Below are 12,068 nucleotides of genomic sequence, written 5' to 3' on the forward strand. Positions count from 1 at the left end.
TGACCTAACGTGTATTCCGCTCTACCCCGGTATTGAGCACTAGAAACCTCGACTATATATATATATATATATATATATATAGTATATATATATATATATATATATATATATATATATATATATATATATATATATATATATATATATATATATACATATGTATATATCTATATATGATATACATATATATATATATATATATATATATATATATCTATATATATATATATATATATATATATATATATATATATATATATATACTATATATATATATATATATATATATATATATATATATATATATATATATATATATATATATATATATATATATATATATATATATATATATATATGTATATATATATATATATATATATATGTATATATATATATATAATATATATATGCTACCTCACTGACAAAAATCTACCAAAGTCTCTCAGGCAAACCCTTAAACTCGTACCTGTTGGTAAGGTGTGCAGTAGATCTCGGGGGCCGTCAGACCACAGGTGGATGACGCATGGAACTGATCAGAACGACCCACAAGCAGGTCGCTGCTTCGGGGGTAACAAGCTCCTCGAGAGCAGTCGGTCTGGGCCTCTGATACTGCAGCCAGGGCTGTGGACAACATCACAACAAAATAAATGACTTTGAGGCTTATAGTGAACAGTCCACCTATTGGAACATATTGATTATTAGGACGATTAGGTGCCACTTGCGACCAGCATCTATTTTTTATTGTCACATTCTAAAGACAAATAAAGATGTCCCGGATTAGACATTAAACAAAAAAACGAAGGGAAAAAGCAATTGCCTAAATTCTCCCAAAAATTGGGACCTGAAAACCAAAATGGCCAACATTACTGTATTGTTTTTGATGATTTCTGCATGCAATTTCCTTCGCAATATATGGTACATTTTAGAGTGTGCTAAAAGTCACCCAAAATGTTTTAGTTGGTGAAATAACAATACTAAAACAGAATAGGGTAACACTTTAGTATGGGGAACACATATTCACCATTAATTAGTTGCTTATTAAAATGCAGATTAATAACATATTGGCTCTTAATTAGTCATTATTAAGTACTTATTAAGGCCTTATTCTGCATGGCCTTATTATACAACCAGTAAGCCATTAACTAAGAGTCTTCCCTCAATAACCTCAGAATTATTGCTAACCCTAACCCTAACCCAGTGGTTCTTAACCTGGGTTCGATTGAACCCTAGGGGTTCGGTGAGTCGGCCTCAGGGGTTCGGCGGAGATCAAGACACACCCGACTCCTCGTGTAAATGAAAACTTCTCCCTATCGGCGTATTATGGATACCCCTAAACAATGTTCCCTCTAATTTTCCATCTGATTTGCAGGTGTGTAATTTGTTGTGGTTCATTTTGTGCACCAGTAAAAAAAACATATAACTTTGTCTTGAATTAAAAAAAACCCCAAAACTTTTATTTTTCACTAAAGAAGGGTTCGGTGAATGCACATATGAAACTGCTGGGGTTCGGTACCTCCAACAAGGTTAAGAACCACTGCCCTAACCCTTATATGTTCCCCTAGTGTCTACATAACTGTAAATTAAGTCTTTGTTACTTTAATAAGCAAGTAATTTATGGTGAATATGTTCCCCATACTAAAGTGGTACCCAGAATAGTTATACAAACAAATTAAACATTTCAATAATAATGACAATAATAGAATAATAACACTAATCAATAAAAATAAAGATATTATGCTAATTGGCTTTGTTTAATATACCACAATGCTAATTCAGATGCGTATGTTTAGTACAGATAAATTAGCAAGCAATAAATTCATTGATCTACATTGTGTTGCTTTTAGTATCTTTAAATTAGGGGTCCCCAAACTACGTCCGGCGGGCCAGATCCGGCCCCCCAGCATCCAAAATCCGGCCCACAGGAAGTCCCAAGTAAAAATATATATATATTTTTTATTTTTTATTTTTTTTAATCTTTCCTTTCTAATCCATTTTCTACCGCGTGTTACTCTTCGTGTCTCCTAGCCGCTCAGGCACATCATATTGTCTAAAAATAAATTTTCCAATGGATAACGTGACAATGTTAAATGTTGATGAACATCAATGTTAATTGATGTTAAATGACAAAACGGGTTATAAAGACAATGTATATATGTATATATACATATATATACAATACCGTTCAAAAGTTTGGGGTCACATTGAAATGTCCTTATTTTTTAAGGAAAAGCACTGTACTTTTCAATGAAGATAACTTTAAACTAGTCTTAACTTTAAAGAAATACACTCTATACATTGCTAATGTGGTAAATAACTATTGTAGCTGCAAATGTCTGGTTTTTGGTGCAATATCTACATAGGTGTATAGAGGCCCATTTCCAACAACTATCACTCCAGTGTTCTAATGGTACAATGTGTTTGCTCATTGGCTCAGAAGGTTAATTGATGATTAGAAAACCCTTGTGCAATCATGTTCACACATCTGAAAACAGTTTAGCTCGTTACAGAAGCTACAAAACTGACCTTCCTTTGAGCAGATTGAGTTTCTGGAGCATCACATTTGTGGGGTCAATTAAACGCTCAAAATGGCCAGAAAAAGAGAACTTTCATCTGAAACTCGACAGTCTATTCTTGTTCTTAGAAATGAAGGCTATTCCACAAAATTGTTTGGGTGACCCCAAGCTTTTGAACGGTAGTGTATATATATATACAGCCTGGCCCCCGGCCAAATTTTTTTAACCCAATGCGGCCCCCAAGTCAAAAAGTTTGGGGACCCCTGCATTAAATGAACAAAATGTATAGAAGTGTCATCCTTCAATTTTTTTGTAGGCGACCTTTGCTGGAAATCGTTTGGACAAAGTAAAGAGCTGATGAAGTCGTAAAGTAAGTATATAGTGTTGTTGTTGTCGTGGTGTAAAAGTAGTCGGTGTGGAAAAAAGTCTAGCAGGTCCCAACTAAGTCCTGTGAGGGATGGAAGTCTTTAGACATGTGCCGTCATGACAGAAAGCATGCAGGTTTGTTCTTTCTTGCACTGAGCTTGTGGGTTTGTGTGAGTGTATGTTGTATTAGGTGCTGCTGCGTTGTGTCATATATAGATTAAAAATATCAGATTAAAAGTGTAAAAGAGAGAATCTTACCAGTTAGAAGTAAAAGCAGCATCGTTTTACCGTCCATTCATGTAAGATACTAAAAATAAAACATAAACATGAAATAAGTTAGCTTTTGTCAGCAAACAGATTTTAAAATACGTACGCCAAGTTTTTCACCTTGTGTCAGATGTCCAGGTGTTTTACCTGCGGTAATCCTGGCTGTACTGATACACACCGTCGACTCACCTGGACTATATGATAGTGTGTGTATGTGTGTCAGAGTCACACCCTTCAGCACCACTCCCTTCACTCCATGAATCAACACACACTCACACATGTGCACGCACGCACACACACACACACACACACACACACACACACACACACACACACACACACACACACACACACACACACACACACACACACACACACACACACACACACACACACACACACACACACACACACACACACACACAGAAATGCAGACAGAAAGACAAGCAGCAAAACAACCCGTCTACATCATAGATACTAATGGCTACATTTACAGTATATATGTACTGTACTATTTAAATACACACAAAACTGCCACTTTGTAGCACCGGTGTAATTACTTCATGTTCAAATAATTACCCCTGAGGTCATACAAGTCATGATGTGAGGAAAATGTAATGATAAAAAGATTGTATTGTTAGTTTTAGGCGTGATAAAAATTGCATCACGAGCACTAAATCATTACATTTGCGTCCCCTCCTCCTAGTATTGTGTTGTAATAATCAGCATATATATTCAGCATAAGACAAAGACAACCACCCTAAATGTATTGCGTTCTTTATTTTGATCATTTAACAGACGCAATCCTAATGGATCAGTTTTGCGTGCCATCAAGTTTGTATGCGTTTTAATACAGTACATGCTAACCTTTAGTAGATTGGACCTAGAGTGTATAGAGCCATTTGTGACCTGCAGGACCATATTTTGTGGCTCTTTGATTAACTTCATAGTTCAGTGTAATTACGCCTACACACTGTGGGCGGCTAATAGTTTCATATTTTATGGCAATCTTGAATTGAAACACTAACTACAAAAAAATGAGAGCAGAACTAAAACACATTGGGGAAATAAAAGGCAATCTACTTTAAGCAAGCTGAAGTGTCTCTTACCATTTCGTGGGGATAATACCACCTGGGCCCTCCTACTTATAACTTTTGCCGAGGAGCTAACCCCTGCATGGAGCCCTGTATTTCAGCGGTCGGTAGACCTAAGCAGTATTCCTGCTTTATGGAAAAAAGCTGTCATCATCCCTGTTGCTAAAAAACCCTCTCCGGAAGAAAATAATGATTTTAGAGCAGTGGCTTTGACATTAATTGTGATGAAATCATTAGAACGGCTCATGGTGAGCAAATTATGTAAAAAGGTAGAGCACCTTTTAGACCCCTATCAATTTGCCTATAATAGAGGCAGAGGTACTGAGGATGCTTTGATCTCCACTACTCATCTGGTTTCCAAAACACGTCAAGGATCTCTAAGCGTATGCTAGATAACGTCCATCAAATTCAGTAGTGCATTCAATACAATTCTCCCTCAGATACTGTTAGCTAGCCTAAAACAGATGGATGTCAACCCGTACATAATAAAATGGTACTGTGATTTTCTTATAGAAAGGCAACAACAAGTAAAGGTAAACTCCACTCTCTCTGACCTACAGTTTATAAGCACAGGGGCCCCCCCAAGGCTGTGTAAGTTCTCCCTTCCTGTTTATTGCATATACCAGGGGTCGGCAACCTTTATCACTCAAAGAGCCATTTTGACCAGTTTCACAAATTAAAGAAAACAATGGGAGCCACAAAACTCTTTTGAAATTTAAAATGAAATAACACTGCATACAAAGTATTTTATTGCTTTGTTCTATGTATAAACTAGGGGTCTCAGACACGCGGTCCGCACCTTAATATTAAAAATTAATGTTAGTGCGGCCCGCAAGTTTTATATGAATGGCGCTTGACAGCGTCACACTTGCCAACCCTCCCTGATTATTCCGGGAGACTTCTGGATTTCAGAGCTATTATTCTCTCGAACGTCTGCTGATTTACACCCCTAACAACAATATCAAGGGCGTGCCGTGATGGCATAGCATTTAACGCCCTCTACAACCTGTACAAACAGCGTGCCAGCCCTGCCACACGTTGTATGCGGCTTCTACTTGCACACGTAAGTGACAGCAAGGCATACTCGTTCAACAGCCACACAGGTCACACTGGCGGTGGCCGTATAAACCAACTTTAACACTCTTACTAATATGCGCCACACTGTGAACCCACACCAAACAAGAATGACAAACACATTTCGGGAGAACATCCGCACCGTAACACAACATAAAAAATAAATACCCAGAATCCCATGCAGCCCTAACTCTTCCGGGCTACATTGTACACCCCGCTACCACCAAACCCCGCCCGCCTCAACGACGCACAGAGGGGGGGTTGATGTGTGGGGGAGCAGGGTTGGGGGGGCGGGGTTTGGTGGTAGTGTGGGGGGGGGGGGTGTATAATGTAGCCAGGAAGAGTTAGGGCTGCATGGGATTCTGGGTATTTGTTCTGTTGTGTTTATGTTGAGTTACGGTGCAGATTTTCTCCCGAAATGTGTTTGTCATTCTTGTTTGGTGTGGGTTCACAGTGTGGCGCATATTAGTAAGAGTGTTAAAGTTGTTTTATACGGCCACCGTCAGTGTAACCTGTGTGGCTGTTGAACAAGTATGCTTTGCTGTCGTTAACGTGTACAGGCAGAAGCTTCATACAACATGTGGGAAGGCTGGCTCACTGTGTGTACAGGTTGTTGAGGGTGTTGAATGCTTTGTCATCATGGCACGCCCTTATTAGTATTGTTAGGGTGAAAATCGGAGGATATTAGCCCCGGGAGATTTCTGGTAGAGGCACTGAAATCTGGATTTCTCCCGGAAAAATCGGGGGGGCCGGCAAGTATGCAGCTGTGCCGCATCAGAGTGGTTAAAGAGCCGCAGCCGCGGGTTGCCGACCCCTGGCATATACCAACGATCTACGGAATCAGCAACCAAACAACTATATAATCACATTTTCAGACGATACAGTCATCCTTTGTTTACTGACAAGGCCCCAACCAAAGCCCAAACGTTTAACAAACCCTAAACTATCCTCCAACATCGACTCATACAAACAAGAGATAGAAGGAGCTGTGAGGTGGTGTGAGGAGAAAAATCTGATTTTAAATGTAAAAAAAAACGAAGGAGATGGTTTTTGATCCCAAATCTGTGGAGGATCACAGCTCGATCGTTAACCATGGGGAGAGAGTGGAGCAGGTGTCCTCCTATTAGTACTTGGGTATTTGTTTTGATTCCTAGTTAACTTGGGCCAACCAAGTTGACTCTGTTTGCTTCCGTATTAACCAGTGCCTGCACTTTCTAAAGAGGCTAAGGGTCCACGGTGTGGCAAGCAATATCATGATGTTGTTTTATAAGGCAAACATTGAATCTGTCATCCGTTATGGCATCTCCACATGGTTTGGAAATCTGTCTGTCAAACTCAAAACCCAACTTCAAAACCTTATTTAGAGGGCTGGTCAAATAATTGGCATGCAGCCCCCTTGTTCCCTTCAAGAAATATTCGAAAAGACCGTGAGGAAGCAGGGTCTTAAAATCACCCGTGACCCACACCACATACTTCATAGTGAAATTGTGTTGATGCCAATTGGTAAACGGTACAGAACAGCAACATACAAACTCAACAGGTATAGATTTTCCTTTGTCCCACTGGCAATCAAAGCACTTAACAACAGAAAACTACTGTAATAACCGGATGCAATAATAAGGAGTGCAATATTGGGATAGTGCAATTTGGGAGGTGTGCAATACGGGGGGAGTGTAATGTGTGATCTCATAACCAGCTGATATACCTGCGCACTGTTCACTGTCGTCACTGTATTGTCGGATGAACTATATGTATGTATGTATGTATGTATGTATGTATGTATGTATGTATGTATGTATGTATGTATGTATGTATGTATGTACAGTATGTATGTATGTATGTATGTAAAATGCTGTGTCTTGATGTCCAAGACAAATTTCTCCTCGGAGACAATAAAGTTAACTATTGTTATTGTTATTAATAAATATATATATATTTTTTACAATTAATTTTGCATTAATAATGACTTAAGGTCTAGCATTATTCAGTCACGTGGTTAAAACATGATTCTGAAGTGAATACGTTGTGTGGCTCCGATTCACCTAAAATCTACCTCCAGTGCCCCCGGTTATATTGAGTTCAAAACTTTTGGTATAGAGCATTTAGTACAGGGGTTTCCCAAACTTTTTGCCTCCAAGGGCCAGAGTAAAAATGTGCCAATGGGCTGGGGGTTAAAGACAGCGATTTTAAGTAAGGGTGTCCCGATAGACCTTTTTCACTTCCGATTTAGATACCAAAATTGGCCAATGCCGACATTTATTCGATACAATATCAGCAGAAAACATACATACTTGTATTATTTAGTAATGTGGAATTTTATGAAATGTTTTATTCAGTGATATTAATCAAACAGAGACCAATGGAAGGTGTGAAAAACACTAACCTATTGCATGTACTATTAACCTGGTTGAAGTTGAATGATGCGGACACGTTTGTTACTGGATACTTTCTAATGCAGTTCTGCCTTAGAGACTTTGTTGCAACTATAATTATTAAATACTTGTTTATATGACAAATGTGCTGTTTTAGACTGCAATATTGTTCAATGAAGGGCACTTTTTATGTTTGTCCGGCTTGTGTGCAATTGTGTGCTTAGCTGCCATGTAGCTGCTATAGCTGCTAGTAGCATACAGAGAGAGAGTATGGCCATCTTGGTTTCAAAGTTGGTAGCAAACATGGCGCCCTGTAGTCACGTGAGGGGCTTTTGACCAATCAGAGAAGTAGGCACAGGGGATTGCCTAAATCAGGGGTCCCCAAAGCACCGGTATGGGGACTGGTACCGGTTAGTGACGCATTTGCTACCGGGCCGCACAGAAACATTAAATCATTTTCAAACGATCGCATTTTCTCCAACTTAACTTTCAGCTGTCCCAATAAACACACCAATAAGCTTTTTAATCGGTGTAGATAGTAAGTCCTGATAGTAATTCGCCACTTGTTATATTTACTAAATGTGCCAGATAGTAGCCAAAGGTTCATTTCCATCGGCAGTCCCCGGCAGGTTGATAGTAAATTGTATGTATTAGATACCATCAGGGATAAGGGACCATCTAATTGCAAAGACACAAGCCCAGGGCTCCCACTATTTCAGCATTTTGGTGAGCTGTATTTTTTTTGCACTGATTTATCTGCCACACGTGCCAGGCCGGTCCATGAAAATAATGCCTACACTACACTGGTCCTTGATCTAAAAAAGATTGGGGACCCCTGTCCTAAATGATTGCTCAAACGCCCCTCACGTGACTACAGGGGCGCCATGTTTGCTACCAACTTTGAAACCGAGTTGGCCATACTCCCTTTATACACGTCTCTGGTAGCGTATAGTCTACCATGTTTACCTTTTGCAAAATACTTCACTGATATAGGAAAATAAAAGCCCAACCTTGTGTGTGTCATGATCCACTGCCCGGATCATATTTGTTTAGTTTTCGATTCCCTCACTTCTTGTTTTGAGCACCCCTGTTTTGTGTTTTAGTTGCCATGACTGCAGATTGTTTTCACCTGCCTTTGATTAGTGTTTGGGACGCTCACCTGCTCCTGGGCACTAATCAGAGAGCTTCTTATTCCCGCTGTACACCTCACTCAGTCTAGTTTCCTTGTTTGTTTCCATGCAACACGCTACGTCTAAGTATTCTTGATTCCTGAGTTAAGCTTTATCATTTGTTTCCTGGTTTACATGCTAAGCTTTCTTGTTAGCTACTCCGTTAGCTTCCCGTGCTATAGGCACAGTTGTCTTGTTTATTTTTGTATCCAGTCTGATTTATTGGACATTAAATCATTGTCCTACCTGCACATTGCCTCTGGAGTTTCCGTCTGCATCCTGGGAGAACGACCCATGCATAAACATGCGACCCAACCGTAACAGTGTGCTTATTGGAGGACATTTAGATGTTAAATGGCTGTCCAGCTTTGCACAAGTAAAACCGCTTCCAGGACTGCTTGGTTCAAAGCTCATAGCGAACATTTTACATGCAAGCGGAAATCATCTGATACTTGTTTTTTCTGCTGATATCACACAGATATCCCATATCAACATAGGATTGGGACAATCTTGTTTTTAAGTATAGAACACAAATAACCTAAATGTAAATACTAAAGTGCTCACTCTTTAGCGGGCCAAGCAAAACCACTTGGCGGGCCAAATTTGGCCCACGGGTCCCCCTTTGGGCGACCCTGATTTAGTGTAGCACACTGTAGCATATGGTGGGCATGGCATATAGTAGACATAGCAGGTAGAATGTGTGTATAATGTATAGTCTATACAACTCCTCCTTATGTGTGTGTATGAAAAAATGGACAATAATGTTAGATGTCTTTGAAGCCTTATAATAGAGCACATAGTGTTTATAGTATATGGTGTATATATCATACAGTGTATTTAGTGTAGGTGGACACGATGTAGGGTGGTGCAATGCAAGTGTCAGAGACTGAAAGAAGGAGCACTGACATTCCTGAAATGCCTGTACAGTATTTTAAAACAAGCATGTTCAGTCAAAGCATAGTATTACAAGTATTGGGGCAAAAAGAAAAAAATGCACATAGTCTTTTTATCCTGCTAAATATGATTGTCTCTCTTACTGTACATCATGAAAAGAATGGTTATGAGATAATATGATTCCGCTTATGTTCTTTAGATTAATTGTTAGCAAACTATTTTTTGTATTGCTGCTTAACTTAATCTGCATTATTTGCAACCATTTTCCATGCCCTCAGTTGTGTTATTTTTTTAATAAATATCTAAAAAAAAAAAAAAAGAGCATACAGTAAATACTTATAAAAAAACACTATAGCACTGAATGTCAGAAATGTGTTCTTCAGAAGTACACAATCCCAACAATATCAGAATGTTGATCCTGTGAAATTTTCACTGATGTAACATTGGAAGACCCGTCTCACTGAACATGTTGCCACAGCAATCTCGATGCACTTTCATTGTACATGTCAACACACACAAAAAGAGTGCTAGTATAAAGGTATTACCAGAGTACTACTACAGTACTATTACTATAGTGGCTTCTTTGTTTTTTTTTTACATTTTGTTTACATGGCTTCTGTGTACAAGTGCAAAGTTGAGAAGCTAAACCCGCACAGACTATGCACATATTCTTTTCCTGTATTTTCCAGACATGATTACTAATACCAAGCACAGGGTGTGTTTTGTGACTAAATGCACACACACAATACACACACGCACACACACACACACACACACACTACATGTACAATTTCAGACAAGTACCAACATGCCTTCAGACACTGCGAGAAGCTGCTCTTCATTTCTTAAGGTACAGTTGTGAAATAGTACACACACTCATTTAAACACCAATGACAAATGGAGGAAAACACATTTTAAGATTTTTCTGTATAAATCGGGTCAAATCAGTATTATTTCTAAAGCAGAAATTCACATTAGAAGTTATATGAAGGCGTTTTACACAAAGAGCAGGTCTAGAAGCTCCTGGTACTTTAAAGACAACCAACTAAAACAAGCATGAGCAAGCACTTGGCGACGGAGGCAAAGAAAAACTACCCTTTAGGGCAGGGGTCACCAACCTTTTTGAAACCAAGAGCTACTTCTTGGGTACTGATTAATGCGAAGGGCTACCAGTTTGATACACTCTTAAATAAATTGCCAGAAATAGCCAATTTGCTCAATTTACCTTTAAAGGCCTACTGAAACCCACTACTACCGACCACGCAGTCTGATAGTTTATATATCAATGATGAAATCTTAACATTGCAACACATGCCAATACGGCCGGGTTAACTTATAAAGTGCAATTTTAAATTTCCCGCTAAACTTCCGGTTGAAAACGTCTATGTATGATGACGTATGCGTGTGACGTCAATCGTTGAAACGGAAGTATGCGGACACATTGAATCCAATACAAAAAGCTCTGTTTTCATCTCAAAATTCCACAGTATTCTGGACATCTGTGTTGGTGAATCTTTTGCAATTTGTTTAATGAACAATGAAGACTACACAGAAGAAAGTTGTAGGTGGGATCGGTGTATTAGCGGCGGACTACAGCAACACAACCAGGAGGACTCTGAGATGGATAGCAGACGCGCTAGCCGCCGACCTCACCTTGACTTCCTCCGTCTCCGGGCCGCCGACCGCATCTATGATCGGGTGAAGCCCTTCGTCGCGCCGTCGATCGCTGGAACGCAGGTGAGCAGGGGGGTTGATGAGCAGATGAGGGCTGGCTGGCGTAAGTGGATAGCTAATGTTTTCAGCATAGTTCTGTGAGGTCCCGTTGCTAAGTTAGCTTCAATGGCGTCGTTAGCAACAGCATTGTTAAGCTTTGCCAAGCTGGAAAGCATTAACCGTGTATTTACAGGTCCATGGTTTAATAGTATTGTTGATTTTCTGTCTATCCTTCCAGTCAGGGGCTTATTTCTTTTATTTCTATATGCAGTTAAGCCCGATGCTATCACGTTAGCTCCGTAGCTAAAGTGTTTCGCCGATGTATTGTCGTGGAGATAAAAGTCACTGTGAATGTCCATTTCGCGTTCTCGACTCTCATTTTCAAGAGGATATAGCATCCGAGGTGGTTTAAAATACAAATCCGTGATCCACAATAGAAAAAGGAGAGACTGTGGAATCCAATGAGCCAGTTTGTACCTAAGTTACGGTCAGAGCGAAAAAAGATGCGTCCTGCACTGCACTCTAGTCCTTCACTCTCACGTTCCTCATCCACGAATCTTTCATCCTGTCTCAAATTAATGGAGTAATCGTCGCTTTCTCGGT

The 12,068-nt window shown here is 39.5% G+C and overlaps 1 protein-coding gene across 1 annotated transcript in view; it reads right to left on the bottom strand.

Annotated features, from left to right (window-relative positions):
* The window catches only part of LOC133651928 (laminin subunit beta-3-like), a 36,941-nt gene extending 33,594 nt beyond the window's left edge, over nucleotides 1–3,347 (bottom strand). Inside the window, exons 1-3 of the mRNA XM_062050178.1 lie at nucleotides 3,270–3,347; nucleotides 3,141–3,189; nucleotides 470–624 (exon numbers count right to left, since the gene is read on the bottom strand). Coding sequence (XP_061906162.1) covers nucleotides 470–624; nucleotides 3,141–3,177 — 192 coding nt within the window. The 5' untranslated portion in view covers nucleotides 3,178–3,189; nucleotides 3,270–3,347. The remainder of the gene's footprint in view (nucleotides 1–469; nucleotides 625–3,140; nucleotides 3,190–3,269) is intronic.
* Between the last annotated feature and the right edge of the window lie 8,721 nt (nucleotides 3,348–12,068).

Source organism: Entelurus aequoreus, linkage group LG01 (genome assembly GCF_033978785.1).
Source record: "Entelurus aequoreus isolate RoL-2023_Sb linkage group LG01, RoL_Eaeq_v1.1, whole genome shotgun sequence".
In the NCBI taxonomy this organism is placed as follows: domain Eukaryota; kingdom Metazoa; phylum Chordata; class Actinopteri; order Syngnathiformes; family Syngnathidae; genus Entelurus; species Entelurus aequoreus.